Source organism: Mustela nigripes, chromosome 11 (genome assembly GCF_022355385.1).
Source record: "Mustela nigripes isolate SB6536 chromosome 11, MUSNIG.SB6536, whole genome shotgun sequence".
Lineage (NCBI taxonomy): Eukaryota > Metazoa > Chordata > Mammalia > Carnivora > Mustelidae > Mustela > Mustela nigripes.
This window is the reverse complement of record NC_081567.1, coordinates 35,433,390-35,450,181: the sequence shown is the minus strand read 5'-3', so window position 1 is coordinate 35,450,181 and position 16,792 is coordinate 35,433,390. Positions and strand designations below refer to the sequence as shown.

The following is a 16,792-nucleotide window of genomic DNA, read 5'->3' as shown; positions in this document are numbered from 1 at the left end:
GGCCATGGGGGCCCCCACACCAGCCCCCACCTGCACCAGTGAGGGGCCAGGCGCGAGACAACTTACACCAAGGACACGGGAGGCCCTAGGTGGGCCTATTAGCAGGGAAGGTGATCAGGCTGTGTCACCTGGGCTCCCAGGTCTCACCCATCTGCGAAAGTCCCTTCCTCTCTGCTCCAGGGCACCTGCAGTGTGGTCAGAGCTCGGCTGCTGGGCAAGGCAGACTGAACGTGACCACCTCCACCCATGCAGCCTGTCAAGAGCCATGGCCAGCTTTTTTTCCCTTTAAACCCATTTTCCCCATCTCTACCCCCTTTTATGCCAGGAAGTTCATTAAGCATGTTTCACAAAGTAAGAAGATAAACGCTTTGTTCCAAGTTCAACTGGGTGAATGACCATTAAGGCAAGCCAAGATGATATGGTAGGAGTTCAGCTCTGAGTTTACAGCCAGTTCTGCCACCTGGACAAGGTGGTAGAAGCACTCAGGACCTCAGTTTCCCGTCTATAAAAGGAAAGTCACAAAAGTTCTATGTCCTAGGACTGTGTGAGAGAATATTCTGGAACAGGCACTAATGGGCCCGGGTCCCAGATCAAGAAGTAGGCGGGCAGCCGCCTCAGCACCAGCCTGGACACAACAGAAGTGAGCCTGCAGACTCACGGCCATATAGGGAAGGAGGGTGGTCGGCACTGCCAGGCATGCTCGAGCCCTGGAAGCAGGCCTAGAAAGTAAAACCGTGCTTCAACTGAGTGGCCCCTTCTCTGGAAAACACACAGGGCAGAGCACACGAGGCCAGAGGGACCGACTTTGTTTATTAAAGGAACCAAGAACAAATCACACATCCTGGAACCTGGGTTACACTGAAAGATGGAAAATACCTACAGTGATTGGGTAACAAACAGAATGGAGCACAAGACAAGGCCCAAGGCAACCCCACCATGGGAAACTGCCACACTCCCTACATGGAATGTTCCAGAACCAAGGGGTTTCAGCAGCTGCCCCAACTCCAGTGACGAAATAGAACAAGGACCCTCTATGGGAGCGTCAGCTTCCTGTCTGCCTCAGAAAGACCCAGTGGGTCAGCCAAGGCTGCCTCTGTCCTGGCCACTTGGGGCTGGAACAAAGACAACCATGGACTCCTGCCGTGGGGACAGATGGGAAGACAGGTAAAATCCACAGGCTTCCTCATAGTCTGCGGAGGCTGGAAGATGGGGTATCAGGGAAGTGTTCCCACACCAGGCATTCATCCTTTAGAACAGCTGTGGATCTGTGAAGGTGACCCCCAACTCCCCCCACGGTCCCGCTGATAACACAGGGACACAGAAAAGCCTCCACGGCCTACACACTGAGTGTGGCAAGGCTGGAGGGGAAGGTGAGAGGCCAGGAAAGGCTAGGGTGTGTTAACACTGCAAGAAACAGGAGCTGTTGAGGCTTCCCCAAAATGGGCTGACAAAGTGTCCCCAGCTTCACGTCCACCCACAACCTCAGATGTGCCCTTATTTGGAAAGAGGGTCTTTGCAGATGTAATTAAGATGAGGTCATTCTGGACTGGGGGCCCTAAATCGAAGGACTGTGCCCTTAGAGAGGACACCAGAGCAGAGAGGCAGACAGGAGCGAAGGGGCCGGAAGGTGAGAACACTGCGGACGCCGGCAACATCAGAAGCCAGAAGAGAGGCGTGGGATGGTGACTCCCATCAGGGCGTCCGGAAAGCAGCAGCCCTACCTATGCCTTGAATCGGACTTCCGGCCCCCTGAACAGTGAGAATCCATCCCTGGGGTGCTAAGCCACCCAGGCTGTGCTCATCTGGACAGCGGCCCCACGGCCCAGGTCTACCCGCTCCGTGTCCAGCCGTCACTGCCACACTCAGTGCCCGGATTCTTCCCTCAGCCTGGCCACCTGAAACATCCCACAGCCATCAGCTGGGCCCCCAGCAGGGGCAAATGAGGTGTGTCCGAAATGCCTTCAGGTTAGGGTTCTGGTTCCAAGAGAGTAACTCCAGCAGCTTCATGAACTCTGACCGTGAAATTCTGACCGGGCCCCCCGAGGCGGGTAGCTCAGTGAGTGGCGGCCAGGCTTCGGCCCGGGGGCCTCCTGGAGCCGCGCTGCGGGGCTCTGTGGGCCCGGTGGGTGCTGCTCTTCGCTGTGGGTCCGCTGGTGTTTGTGGAGGTCCGTGCCCCGGCGGAAGCCCCTGCCACAGGCTGGGCACACGAAGGGCTTCTCGCCCGCATGCGTCCTCCGGTGCGCGCTGAAGTGGGAGCTGTTGCTGAAGCGCTTCCCGCACTCGGCACAGGCGTAAGGCCGCTCCCCGGTGTGCGTCCTGCGGTGGATGACCAGGCTGGAGCTCTGGCTGAAGCGCTTCCCGCACTCAGCGCATGCGTACGGCTTCTCGCCCGTGTGGACCCTCTGGTGCGTGCTGAAGTTGGAGCGGTCACTGAAGCCCTTCCCGCACACCTGACACTTGTAGGGCCGCTCCCCGGTGTGCGTGCGCTGGTGCTTGGTCAAGTGGGACGTTTTGCTAAAGCCTTTGCCACACTCAGGGCACATGTACGGCTTTTCGACTCGTCGGGGTCCTGCTCTTTCCAGCGGCTGCTCAGGTCTGGTCATGACCCCGGCCGGCTCTCGGTCCCGCTCCCTTCTCATCGACACGTCCTCCTTGGCGTCCTCTCCATCAAGTTGCAGCCCAAGCCCTGGGACAGAGAAAGCACAGTCCCTGAGGCCCTCACGGGGAGAGGATATGTGTCTAATAAGAGGGCAGAGGCTGGGCAGCGGTCCCATCTGAGAAACATGAGAGCGAGGCTCAGAGCACTTAGCAGGGGAGTGTCAGACCCCAAATGGAGATAATGAACCATGGCCAGCAGCCCATGAAACCCTCACAACGCCAGTGAGGTGGGTGCTGTTACTGCCCCCATGATAAGATGGGGAAACCGAGGCACGGGGATGTTGAGGAACTCACCCAAAGTCACTCGACTAGTAAGTTACAGGGTGGGCTCTAGAGTCTAGGCCCATAACCTTTAGGTCTCATCCCGGGGCAGTGTCGGCCCTCAGAGGGCACTGGGCAGTGTCTGAAGGCATTTTTGGTTGTCACACTTGCTGCTAGTGGGTGGAAGCCAGGGATGCAGGTGAACATCCTATAGCTCACAAGACGGCATCATAACAGAATTCTACAGCCTCAATGTCAACAGTGTTTTGGTGTTTAATCAAACAAACCACAGCCATAAATAACCTCTCACAATGTTATCTGTAGATCTGCATAACAGTTATAATCAGGTGACTATAAAAAAAAGCAGATCACCCTCCATACTGTAGGTGGGCCTCAACTCATCAGTAGAAGGTCTTAAGAGCAGAACCTGAGGCTTAGCAGAGAGGGGCAGAGGGAGAGAGAGAATCCTAAGCAAACTTCCTGCCCAGCATGGAGCCCCTTGCAGGCCTTGAGATTATGACCTGAGCGGACATCAAGGTGGACACTAAACCGACTACGCCAACCAGGTACCTCCCCCAGAGAAGAAATTCTACCTCAAGACTGCAATACAGAAATCCCACCCAGGTTTCTAGTCAGTTGGCTGCCCTGCAGATATCAGACTTGGAACATCAATTCTCACTCAAATTTCCAGTCTGCAGGCCTGTCCTATGATTTTATGCTTGCCAGAAGTCACCATCCTGTGAGCCAATTCCTTAAAACAAATGTCTTAACTTATACACATACACACACACAACTGGTTCTGTTTCTCTGAAGAAACCCAACTGATACCAAGAGGCAGCTCAGTTCCTTGAGCTGAACGTATTGCAGGGAGTGAACGGATATCTGGAATGTCAAGAGAGCGGAGCACGGAGAGCAGTGGTGCTGTGTGGGGAGCTGGGGGTGGAGGTGGTCAGGAGAGGCTGTGGATGGTCAAGGCCTTGCCAGGAGCAACTCGACCCACAGGGCTGTGGGCAGCACAGAGGCAGATGTGAAACTGGACCAACCACATGGGTGAAGGCACAAAAGAACAAGGAACCCAGGACCGCTGTGGGCACCTGCCTCGGGTGAGGTGGGCAGCCATAGTCTCCCCACTGCGTCCGGGCCCCTGACATCCGGGCCCTGCAGGGTCACTAGCAACCCTGGCTTGGCAGGCTGCACCCAGCTGCTTGCTGAGCAGACTCTCCAGGGAGTGGCCCTGGCCCACGGAACCCACCCGGGCACAGCCAGCCTGGGGAAGAAGCCCCCCTTCCTGAGACCGGCCCACATCAGACACGCCACCGATGAGCAGTGGCCGGGGCCTCTCCGCACGTTACCCCTGTGTTCCGGCAGTGCGTCCCAGCTACAGTCCCGCTGAGCTGGGTCCGGGCTCTCCCACTCCTCCTGGGACAGGTACGCTGCCATATCCTCCAAGGTCACTGGCACCTGCTGGAATGCAAACCACCCAGTCCCACACTGCGGCTCCGTAATGTGGGTCAGCCTGGTGGGCTCACCGACCCCCTCCGCCTGTATCACAATGGCAGGTCCTGCTTGTCTCCCCCAACTTCCTCTCTCTAATACCTTCCCTCTCCATAGGCTGTTGTCCACCCCTCCTCCTCAGGCTCTGTTTACAGAACGGCTGAATCCTGCTCCCTGGGAGGACACCATCACCGCCGCACTCTGTCCCTCTGCTGCGGGGCCAGAGACAGTGCAGACAGATTCACTGTCTGTAGCAGCCGGTTCCCCTGTGCATTCAGTCACTGGGGCCCAGGTTCTCCAGGGGCATGAGTTAGGCATGCCCTGCCTCAGCTCAGCCAGCCCTAGGACCCGAGTGGGGTGTCTTGGGAACTTCGGGAAGCCTCTAGGCTAGTCGTTCCAAATCTAGCACCAAACTGACTCAAGGAGCAGATGAAAACCCAAGCAAACAAGGTCTAGAAGAGGCAAATCTGTACAGACAGAAAGCAGGTTGCCAGGGGCTGGGGAAGGGGAAATGGGGGGCTGCTGCTAATGGGTATGGGGTGTGCTGGGGAGGAAAGTGTTTCTCCACTGGGAGAAACTGGGACGATGGCTGCATAACTCTATAAATAGGCTAAATGCCATGCACTCCGAACAGCTGAGCCGGGTGTGTGTGAATTACACCTCGATAAGGCTGTATTTTTTAAAAAATATTTATTTATTTTAGAAAGAGCAAGAGTAGCATGAGCAGGTGGAGGAGGAGAGGCAGAGAGAGTCTCCAGCAGACCCCCCATTGAGGGCAGAGCCTGCATGGGGTTTGATCTCCCAACCCTGAGCCCAAATCAAGAGTCAGGTGCTTAACCAACTGAGCCTCCCAGACGCCCCTCAATAAAGCTGTTATTTAAACGAACAAGCAAAGGAGAGTTCAATTCCAGGCCAGGGCTGGGGGAGGAATCCATATTTTTGCCCAAAGTCAAAAGAGTCTAGCTCCTGGCTGGGTTGGAAACAACTGCCCCAGCTCACCATTAAGCCCCAGAATCCTCTGGGGCACAACTAATACTCGACGGGATCTGAGAAACGACCTCGGGAGGAGAAAGTCAGGGTAAAGGGGCCATTCCACAAGGGAATGCCTCTGCGAGTTGGACCTGACAGGAGAGAAGTGCCCCCATGACAAGGGCAGGGTACACACAGGAAAGATGCAAACTGAGAACATGCACTCACCTGGGACCATGACGGAACGAAGGATGTGGCCGAAGCTGCTGTCTCCTGATGCTGGGAGGCCACTGGGCCTGAGGAAAGAGCAGAGTTGCCAGAGAAGGCCACACAGCCCACCAGTGCACAAAGTAGCGAAGGCCCAGACAGATGCAACTACTCCCCACCTTTGCAACTTGTCCTTCCCACATGCACAGCCTCCTGTGATACCCCCTTCCCTCTGCCTCCTTCCCCTGCAGGCCTTCTGTTATCTAGAGGGATGGCTACTCACCCCTCTTTGGCAAGAGCTGGGGGCCCCTCTTTGGTCTGCGGCTCCGCTGGGATGGGGGCTGCTGGCTGGAGCATCCAGACCCTTCCTCCGGAGACAGCTCCTCTGGCCTGGCCTCCACTTGGTGTTTCAAGGACTGTTCTCCTGCCCCATGGGGCGCTACATCATCAGGGAGCACCTCCAGGCCCTGCATGCAGACAGAGATCTGTCCACCAGCTCCCAGAAGGTTGGGAGAAAACCCATGGGGTCCCCAACCACTGTCTCGGGCACCCCTGGCCATCCTCCTGTTCCCAGGCTCTGCCCAACTGTGCCTCACCCCCCCACCCCCACCCAGGGCTTCCTCTCCCTGTCTACCCCCACAGCCCACCACATGCCACACAGTCCTCCCTCCAGACATGCTGGAAGAAGGAATGTAGCTGCGAAGAGGTCACGCTCCCAAGTGGGACAAAGTGAGACCTGCTCTGTCCCTGGATGAGTCTCCCCAGTCTCTCCCCATCATATTCTTATCCTTCCTTCCTGGGCCAGGAAGATCCCCAATCAGGTCTCATTTCTGAAGTTCGCACTATTTCATGTGCTGCATTTTTAAAATTCACCTGCCGGTGCTCTGAAACCATCTATTTCCCAACTCCAGAGAAGGTGAAGAGGATGAACTTGGGTCTTGGAGTTTACTGAACTCTGCAACAGTACTTGGGACAAGAGACATCTCCAAGGAACAGTGAAACCACTGCCAGGGACCCCTGTGTCAGGCTCAACATTGCACACTTCTAAGAGGAGACAGTCCCCAAAGGTTATGGGGTGCACGGAGCCAGAGGGAAGCCGTGCTAAGAACCCCAACGCCAAGGCTAGAGGGGCTGGGAAGGGATCCTGAATTCCCACCGGCCACAACAGCAGGATCTGCCTACTGCAATCAACTCACACTATGGTCAAGTTTGGGGAGGGATGTGTCTATGCTGCTGGGCAAATAGGAAAGCAGTGTATGGCCAATGGTACCACCACAAGAAGAAAGGTCACCTGTCCATATTTGCCAAATATTTAGTCTAGAAAAACTAATCTAATCAAAGCAAGACAAATCTGTAAGACTCCTCAGATTTTCTTAGAAGCTGGGAGTGTGCCCTAGAGTGATGCTGTCCATAGAACTTTGCATGACGACAAAGCGTCCTACATCTTCGTTGTCTAGTATCCAGTATAGGGGCCACTGGCCACGTGTGACAACTGAGCCCTTGAAATGTGCCTGGTGTGACCTAGGAACTACAATGACATATTTAGTTGTAACTTAAAAAAAAACCCACATGTGGCCAGTAGCCACTGCCTGGGATGGCACAGCTCCAGAGAGCCTGGGGACATGGGGGGCTCTAACCAGGGCATCCACCAGCCCCTGCTTTTTCTTCCTCCTCATTTTGGGATCTCTTCAACCCCCAGCACCTTGCCTGGGAAAGTCTATACCCTCCCTCCCGTCAAAAGCTGTGTCTGACCTCCCACGGGGATGATGCTGACGAACCAAACCACACAGCTAGAGGGCTACCTGTGCTTAGTCGATGGATTTACACCCATCAGCCAAGGCTGTGACAGTCCTCAGTTGCCTTCTTCAATTCACAGGTGCAGGCAGTCCCAGTCCCCCACCCTCCCCAAGGGACCCAGGCAGGCCGTGGCTCTGAGCTCTGAAATTTGGAAATTTCCAAGGAATTTCCAAAGAGGGCAGGGCCCTGAGGTCTTGGGGCCCCGTTTCCTCACCTCAGGGCCAAATTGCCCCCCACCTCACCCGCTGCCTCTGTTTCCTGGGCTCCCGCTGCAGCCCTTCCACGAGGACCACGGCCTCCTCACCACTCTCCGGCTGCTGCTCCCGCACCCGGGCCTGGATCTCCCCTGGCAGCACCATCAGGAACTGCTCCAGCACCAGCAGCTCCAGGATCTGCTCCTTGGTGCGCAGCTCTGGCCGCAGCCAGCGGCAGCAGAGCTCCCAGAGGCGGCTCAGGGCCTCCCGCGGCCCCGCCACCTCCTGGTAACAAAAGAGCCGGAAGAGCTGGCGGAAGGTCTCAGGGCTGGGGTCTTCTGGCTCCAGGGAGGGCTCCTCTTCCCAGCAGAAATCCTCCTCCACCTTCACGATCAAGATCTCATCTTGGTCCAGGGGCGGTGGAGGCTGGAGACCAGGTATGGTGGCCATTGTCTGGGGTGGGTTTTGCTTTCTAGTGCCTCAGGGTTCAAATTTGTGCTTCCCGGTACCTCAGGCCAGACACTGGAAAAGAGGTTTGCAGGGCTCTGTACGGAAACAGTAAAATCATCTTGGTGCGGTGTTAGGGCTAGGTAAGCATCTACCCACAAGCCCCAGAGAGCCAACTCACGCTCACTGGCAAAAGAAAACGGCTTTAATTTGTAGGTTAAAGGGTTCTTGCGGCTACCCCCTGCTAATTCCCAGGCAGGTTACTCAAACCCTCCGAGCCTCGGTTCCGCATTCAAAAAGCGGAGAAAATGGTATCCCTACACAGAGGCTGCTGAGAAGACTAAAGGGTTTTTGGAAAGGGTTTCGCGCATTGCCTGGAATAGGATCAGAGTTAGAGAAACGCGGTGTTTGTTACCACGGCTGCCCCCCTTGGGCTGGGGTCCCTTTGGAAACATGGTGAGAACCAGGGCCCCCTCTGACTACGAGGACGCGGATTCTGTCACGACCTGACCTCCGATTTCGGGCCCTGCAAGCCCCGTAGGCCCGCCGGGTACCCCGACTGGATGGTCACCTCGGCCTCTCCAACTCCAGGGTCCTGGGAGTGCTGGGAGTCCCCGGCCGGGCTGCTTTCCCCGGCTTCGTCCTCAGGTGGAGGGTGAGCGGCAGCCCAGGCCGAGCACAAACCCGGGCTCTGACGTGGGCCCGGGATGGAAGCCCGAGCCGGGACCCCGCGCCCCGCACCCGCACTCACCGGCAGCGAGGCAGGCCCGGCCGAGAGTGGACCGTGGGAGCAGGAGGCGCAGCAGACAAGCCTCTCACAGACGAGACAAACAAACCCGCACAACGAACACCCCAAACGGGTCCTCGTGAGCCGCAAATTCAGCACGCCGTGGGCGGGCCCACCGGCGCATTGTGGGTAATGTAGTCCCCGCGCTACTGGCCGAGCCGGCTGTCGAGTGCGGGACTGAGTCTGGATAGGCGGGTCCACGGCGGGCATTGTGGGCAACGTAGTCCTTGAACTGTGGTCGACCACCAGTAAGACGATGAGAATGAGACCGCGTGGGCGGGTCCATGGGAGGCATTATGGGTAAAGTAGTCCTTGCACCTTCAGTGACCGGGCAAGGTTTTCGAGGCGCCGCAGGTTCTGGGCAATTTTCCCTGCATCCTTTCCATTCGCCCTCCCCTGGCCTGAGAAAAATACACTGCGGGCGGGGACTTGTGAATTTACATTTCTACTTACATGGTACTTTGTACGTACTAGGCTCTGTTTTAAGTACTTTCCAATTATTAACAATTCATCTTTCCAACAACCATGGCCAGGGAGGGGGGGCGGGGTTGGTGCCTGGATGGCTGGGTCCAACAGCTGCCTTTGGCTGGGATCATGATCTCAGGGTCCTGGGATCCCCGCATTGGTTCCCGGCTCAGTGGGGAGCTTGCTTCTTCCCCTCCCCCTACTTGTGCTCTCTCACTCTCTGTCAAATAAATAAAATCTTAAAAAACAAACAACAGTGGGAAGTAGGCACTGTTAGCAATATTTTATAGATGAGGAAAGGAGACACACAGAGGTTCAACAACCTGCCTAAGGTCCATATATACTCAGTAAGTGGAGAGCTGGAATGAGGTTAGAACCCTGGCATCTGTTCTAGTCCACCTCTTCATTTTTTTTTTTTTTAAGGTTTTATTTATTTATTTGACAGAGAGATATCACAAGTAGATGGAGAGGCAGGCAGAGAGAGAGAGAGGGAAGCAGGCTCCCTGCTGAGCAGAGAGCCCCATGCGGGACTCGATCCCAGGACCCTCAGATCATGACCCAAGCCAAAGGCAGCGGCTTAACCCACTGAGCCACCCAGGCGCCCCCACCTCTTCATTTTAGAGACTAGTTAATGAAGACCCAGAAAGTTACCTGTTTGGGGCATGTTGGCTACCAATTGCTTATTTATTTGTTAATTTAATCAATAAATATTTATTGAGCTCTGCTTTATACCAAGCAGGCACCATGAACAGAAGGTCCTTGGTGTTGCTATGCAGCCTGGGAGAGACTAAGCCCCTGGAATTTAAGCAGGTAAAGGTCATGGAGAGGGTTAGCTGCTTAGCACATCATAAGTGCTCCATAAACATCGTCACTAACATAAGGACCAGGAGATTCCCAAGTCCTTCAGCTGTGGCATCCCCAGACCTAGCACCTTACCCCATCTTCCCACTAGCATTTCTTCCCATCCTACTTGCCATTCTCTCTCGTGTTTCATTTTTCCTACTACATCCAATATCTAGTTTTTATTGTGGGCACATGGAGCAGAACAAGACACTGGACTGCCCGTGACTAATTTCACTGCCCCTCCCTAAGTGGGAGGCATCTTTAAGGGCAGATTTCAGGACTGTCCCAGGCCTCCACAGCCTTGTGCTGGGGCCTGTAGAAAGGCAGAACCATATATGCCTCAGTTTCTCCTTCAGCATGGGGTTGCTGGCCAGGCAAGAATGTTAGAATGAACGAACACCAAAGTGTACACTTACTCAAGGAAGTGGTCCTTAGGCCTGAGCTCAGTTTGCTTTGGGAGGAGAATGTGCAAGGGGGACCTTCGAACAAGTCGAAGGATGCAGCAGGGCAGGAAGAAGATAGAACAAATAAAGCAGGAGAGGGAAAAGGAGGAACAAAGAAGAGGCAGGTGGAGAATCTGAGGGAAAACCAGCAGGTTCTGTAGGACTGCAAGACCCTGATCTGATTGCAGAGTGTGCTGGGCTGTGTGTAAGGGAGCAGAGAACTCTGGGGATGCCAGCATTTTCAAAGCTATGCCATGCCTTCCCCTTTCTAACTGCCTCCTGGTTAGCTGTGGGGACCAGGCAGCTTCTCCTCAGTGCCATATATCCAGAAGTTAGCAAGTCAATGTAGTGACCAAGGCCTGGCTGACATAGCCTTGGCCCTCTCCTGTCTGGGCAATTTTCAGTGACTACAACCAACAGAGGTTTAAAGGACAAGTTTCTGCTTTGCTCCAGATCTTGTGTGGGTTTGTTTAGGATTTCAGTCTTTTTTTTTTTTTTTCTTCTTCTTAAGATTTTATTTATTTGAGGGGTGCCTGGGTGGCTCAGTGGGTTAAGCCTCTGCCTTCGGCTCAGGTGATGATGCCAGGGTTCTGGGATCGAGCCCTGCATCGGGCTCTCTGCTCAGTGGGCAGCCTGCTTCCCCCTCTCTCTGCCTGCCTCTCTGCCTACTTGTGATCTCTGTCAAATAACTAAATAAAATTTTTAAAAAATAAAAGATTTTATTTATTTGACAGAGAGAGGGAGGGAGGGAGAGCATAACCAGGGTGAGGGGCAGAGGGAGAACCAGACTCCCCACTAAGCAGAGAGTTTGACATAAGGCTGGATCCCAGGACCCTGGGATCATGACCAGACCTGAAGGCAGGCATTAACCAACTGTGTCGCCCAAGTGCCCCTCGGATTTCGGTCTTAATTCTATTTTGGGGGACACACAAACATGCAGTCCCTAACAAATATAAGTCAGGATGAATTTGGGCATCCACAGAAAACACTCCTAACCTGTGCTTCAAATCCTGGTCCCACTACTTATTAACTAGGTATGCCTTACCTTCCTCACCTATGAAATGGGGACTGCCATAGCTCTGGCTTCAGAGAGCTGAGGGACAGGATTAGATGAGACTGATTGTACAGCACCTGTAACAATGTCCAGTGCATAACCAATGCTCCTCAAGCATCGGCTCTAGCGTCATGACTTGCGGCCCCAAGGAGATGGAAGTATGCGGGTCTCAGGGTGTGGGTCCTGGGTACGTGGCACCGTGGAGTTCCCGTAAGAGGTCACTGGGTCCACTAAGGACCCAAGCACTGTTCACAGTCTGAATGAAAAGTATTTATAGTGGGGCGCCTGGGTGGCTCAGTGGGTTAAGCCTCTGCTTTCGGCTCAGGTCATGATCCCAGGGTCCTGGGATCGAGCCCCGTATCGGACTCTATGCTCAGCAGGGAGTCTGCTTCCCCCTCTTCCTACTGCTCTGCCTACTTGTGATTTCTCTCTCTATCAAATAAATAAGTAAAATCTTTTAAAAAAAAAAGAAAAGTGGGGCACCTGGGTGGCTCAGTGGGTTAAAGCCTCTGCCTTCAGCTCAGGTCACGATCCCAGAAGCCTGGGATCGAGCCCCGCATCCGGGCTCTCTGCTCAGCAGGGAGCCTGCTTCCTCCTCTCTCTCTGCCTGCCTCTCTGCCTACTTGTGATCTCTGTCTATCAAATAAATAAAATCATTTGAAAAATAAAATAAAATAAAATAAAATAAATAAAAAAAAGAAAAGTATTTATAGTTAAGCACACAGATCACTATTTATTCTTGTAGCTGTAGCTTGTTTTCACAGTGTTTATGGGGTCTACAAAACAGTTCAAGTTAAAATGGGAGCCTCATACTCACAGAAGTTTGCAGCACGTACGGACCGTTCTCTGAAGACAGAGGGGAATATCTTGTCAGAGTGAAGACATAGTTCTGTCATCACATCTGGGACATCGGCTCAGCCACACTTGCTCTTATTAACTAGAAGGAAAACAGGGTATACAGTCAAGCCCTCCAAAAGTTCTCATCTTTGGTAGCAATTTCTCAATGTCCAAATGACCGAGAACTAAAAACTCAATATACAAATCAAACAGTTTAATTTGACTAAATTATCTAAAAGAGTCATTGGAGAGCTGGCATGCCTCAAAACTAATATAGAATGGGTGTTTTATTACACTTAAAAAAAATTTTTTTTTTTTTCAGAGAGAATCCTGAAGCAGACCCCCAAGTGTGGAGCCCAACTCAAGGCTTGATCCCAGGACCCCAAGATCATGATCTGAGCCGAAACCAAGAGCCAGCTGCTTAACCAACTGAGCCACCTAGGCACCCATACACTTTTTCTAAGGCTTCCATGAGGCAATAATAAAAGCCAATGTTTTTTAATCTTTTAAAAAAGATTTTATTGGGGCGCCGGGGTGGCTCGGTGGGTTCGGCTCAGGTCATGATTTCAGGGTCCTGAGATCGAGCCCCGCGTCAGTCTCTCTGCGGGGAGCCTGCTTCCCTTCCTCTTTCTCTGCCTGCCTTTCTGCCTACTTGTGATCTCTGTCTGTCAAATGAATAAATAAAATCTTTTAAAAAGTTAAATAAATAAATAAATAAAAAGATTTTATTTATTTATTTGTCAGAGAGAGAGAGAAAGCACGAGTGGGGGGGCAGCAGGCAGAGGGAGAAGCAGGCTTCCGGCTAATGCAGGACTTGATCCCAGGACCCTGGGATCATGACCTGAGCCAAAGGCAGACGCTCAGTCAACAGAGCTATCCAAGGGTCCCAAAGCTAATGTTTTTTAAGCACTTCCTCAGTCCAGGGGAATTCTTTACTGTGCTACTTAAATCTTCACAAGGACTCTCTTGTATAGGTATCATTATGACCCAAATTCTAGATGAGTAAACTGAGGCTCAGAGAGGGCATAGCCCTACTAAAGGCCACACAGCTAGGAAAGGGGAAAAGCCAAATCAAACTCAGGCAGGTCCACTCCCGAGTCTGTGGCCCCAACGACTCCCCTAAGATTCTCCTGAATACCAGCCAGGTAATCAGAGGCCTGCCTTGGAATAAGGCAGGAATGATTCCTCGCCAGACTCTGGTCCTGCCTCAAGGTTATCCTTTGAGGGGGCCACTTGGGGCCACAATACCCCCTGGTTTTCAAAACACAGTGGGCAGATCTGCTTGGTTCACAGAGGTGGCTCAGTAAATAATTGCTTGATGACTGAATTATGAGTGGGAGGAATTTGTTTTTCAGACGTTGACGTCTGCAGCTCAGCCTTACACAAACTTCATTCACAAACATGATGATGGTGGTACAGATGGAGATAGACAGTACCTGTGCCCCAGAGGATACTTACTAGGATTCAATGATCTAATACATTCAAACACTCCATTCTAGGGTGAAATCTAGAAGGAGTCAGTAAACAGCATTGTTACTATTTTCATTAACACAAAGCAGGAGGGAAAAGAATGCTTGCTGTGAATGCCTGGGAAATCTCTCCTTGGAGACTGCTTGTGTTTTGGTTCCATTATTAAATTGGAGACAGATGAGAGGATACATCAGCTAACAGGGAGGCCGAAGATAGCCACCGTTTACACCCTCAGCCACCCAGCACTTGAAACTTCATGTCTTATCCCTGCAGCCAGCAGGTCAAATGAGAAGCTAACGTGAACAGCCTTGCAAAGCGTGACCATTCCTCTGAGGGAGAGCTACCTCCAGGATAAGGAGGATGGAGTGTGGAGGAAGAAGGGGGCTTCAAGGACCACCAGGCATGCTTGGAAATCCTTACTCATCTGGATGACATCCGCTGAACTCCGGTTTGTGGGCAGCCCAGGCATCACTCAGAATGGGGGTGAAGATTCACACGCTCCTCTTGGGAAACACCGGGTCTTCGTCTGCTCTGGCTGCCACAGCAGCATATATCACGGAGGCCGGGAGCCTTAGACCACACACATTGATTTCTTACAGTTCTGAAGGCTAGAAGTCCAAGATCACGGTGTCGGTGGATTCAGTCCCTCATGAGAGCTCTCTTCCAGCGTGCGGACTGTTACCTTCTCACTGTATCCTCCCCCGACAGAGAATGATCCCCCTTACTAAGGTCACAGTCCTATCAGGTTAGGGCCCCACCTGTTATCATCTCATTTTACCTAATGACCGCTTACAAATCCTCTCTCCAAATATAGTTACATTGAGGGTTAGGGCTTCAACATACGACATAATTCAGTCCAGATAATACAACTAGACCCCCCCAAACTGCCAGTCCTTGGAATGACTGATGATTCTCCTCGGTCTTCAGACCACCACCCACTCCAGACCAGGGGCAGGAAAGGAAGCAAGACAGGCCGTTCAACACAAACAGCTGGCACACACAACATTCTGGGATATTCATGCTATGCACAAAGACACTTGCCATCTTGGTCTTTGGCACTGCCAGGTAGGAGAGTGACATGAATGTGAGTCTATCCCCACTACAAGAGAAGACACAGCAGTGCCAGGACAATGGCAGCTCCTGCTGGAAGCCAGTGTCAGGGATGTGGGAAGTAGCCGGGGACAGAGCCCCCGTGCTGCCAGTCCGTCTAACTGAAGTCTGATATCTAGATGTTCAGGGGAAATCTCCTAATTTTGAATGTAGACTCAAACTGGTTTTAAGACCTGTGTGAGATAAACAAAACACATCAACAGGTTTCTGGGCTGTTTCTGGCACACACAAACAAAGGGAATGACACAGGCAGTGACAGTGTTATAAAGAAACATGTAGGGCGCCGGGGTGGCTCAGATGGTTGGGCAACTGCCTTGAGCTCAGCTCATGATCCCGGAGTCCTGGAATCGAGTCCTGAATCGGACTCCCAGACTCCATGGGGAGTCTGCTTCCCCACTCTCATGCTCTCTCTTACTCAGTCTCTCTCTCTCAAATAAATAAAAAAAGCCTTAAAAAAAAAAAAAAAGGAGACATGAAGCAGGAGTGGAGAGAGGGACGCTGTTGTTTAAGTGGAGAATATTTATACAGAAAGACCATTAGTTCATGGGCTCCTGGGTGGCTCTGGATTTTGGATCAAGCCCCACATCAGGCTCTGTGCTCAGCAGGGTCCACTTTAGATTCTGTCCCTCTATCCCTCCCCTGCTCTTGCTCTCTAAAAATCAATCAATCTTGGGGAGAAAAAAAAAAGGCCAGTAGTTCACCTGGTGGTTCATCCCCCTCACTAACAGAAGCCAGAATGTCCTTAGCTTCAATACTTTCTTCAATGGTTTTCTCCAAAAGGGCAGGAGGCCAAAGCGAAGGGAAGAGAAAGAGAGGTAAAATGCCCAGCTTCCCTCAAAAATCTTTTCAGCCATACTCAGGGCTGAAGGCAACCATGCAGAGAGCCAGCCTGTGAGAGAGAGAGAGATGGCAACACACACACACACACAGAGTGAGAGAAATACACTTCTTTCTCAACCACTGTTCAGGGAAGTTATTCATGCCACTTGGCAAACAATGGTACGGAAGGCTTTATCCAGGACCAGAGAAAGGTGCAGGAATCACTGCGAAGGGTGTGTAGTGAGGGAGGCAGCATTTTATAGCCAAGGTCGGGGAGGATGAAAATAAGAGGAAACATCAGGGAGACTGTGGCTAAACCAACCTACTAGAATTCTTGCTGAAGGCAGGCCAACATGATCAGACATCACCTGGGGGATGCTGGAGGGTGAGGAACCCAATCAGATATCAAGGGTGGGGGTCCTGGCTGAACTGACTCAACTGGATTTTTGCTAAAACTGGATAATGCAGAAATGAACACAGAAGTCCCAAAGTCAAGGCCCTGCTGAGAAGAGTTGTGAGGAGCCTAAGTAGAGTTTTGGTTAAGGAATCTTGTCCACCACCTCCAGGGTAAAAAAAACGCTCTCACAGACAGAAAGGCGCTCTTCAGAAGCAGGAAGTGCCCTTTGGGGTTCTCAGTTCTAAAAGCAAAAGTTGTTCAAGATAAGACAGCAAGAGGTGCCAAGTGCTGTCCGCCCACGGTCTACCTAGGAGATGGAGCCCTTCCAGGTCAATGCATAGCCCCAATCTTGTACTGTCTCCTTCCTTCCTTCCCCATCCCCCTCCTCTTTTTTCTTCTTCTTCAGATTGTATCTGAGAGAGAGAGAGTGAGAGAGCAGGAACAGGGTGGGGAGCAGAGGAACAAGCAGACGCCACGCTGAGCAGGAGCACGATGGAGAGCTGTTGCCTAGGGAATCTGGGATCATGACCTGGGCAGAAG

The 16,792-nt window shown here is 52.6% G+C and overlaps 1 protein-coding gene across 6 annotated transcripts; it reads right to left on the bottom strand.

Annotated features, from left to right (window-relative positions):
* Positions 1–791: 791 nt before the first annotated feature.
* ZNF500 (zinc finger protein 500) lies at positions 792–12,526 on the bottom strand. 6 transcript variants are annotated; one of them, XM_059415413.1, is made up of 6 exons: positions 12,437–12,526; positions 7,629–8,125; positions 5,873–6,056; positions 5,611–5,678; positions 4,272–4,383; positions 792–2,686 (listed from the first exon to the last, which is right to left on the bottom strand). In XM_059415413.1, exons 2-6 carry the CDS (start codon positions 8,028–8,030, stop codon positions 2,004–2,006), a joined length of 1,449 nt encoding a protein of 482 aa, XP_059271396.1. In that variant the 5' UTR covers positions 8,031–8,125; positions 12,437–12,526; the 3' UTR covers positions 792–2,003. The 6 variants fall into 6 exon arrangements, with proteins under 6 accessions (XP_059271396.1, XP_059271398.1, XP_059271394.1 ...); XM_059415415.1 differs by having other exon boundaries at positions 7,629–8,102; XM_059415411.1 differs by lacking the exon at positions 12,437–12,526 and adding an exon at positions 8,779–8,929.
* Between the last annotated feature and the right edge of the window lie 4,266 nt (positions 12,527–16,792).

What these genes read in the sequence shown, in the direction of transcription:
- ZNF500 (XM_059415413.1), bottom strand. Translation starts at nt 8,030, where the DNA reads ATGGCCACCATACCTGGTCTCCAGCCTCCACCGCCCCTGGACCAAGAT. An exon ending in CCAGCTCTTGCCAAAGAGGG is followed by an intron (nt 5,679 to 5,872) that starts GTGAGTAGCCAT and finishes CTCTTTCCTCAG; the next exon opens with GCCCAGTGGCCTCCCAGCAT. An exon ending in CGCACTGCCGGAACACAGGG is followed by an intron (nt 2,687 to 4,271) that starts GTAACGTGCGGA and finishes TCTCTGTCCCAG; the next exon opens with GGCTTGGGCTGCAACTTGAT.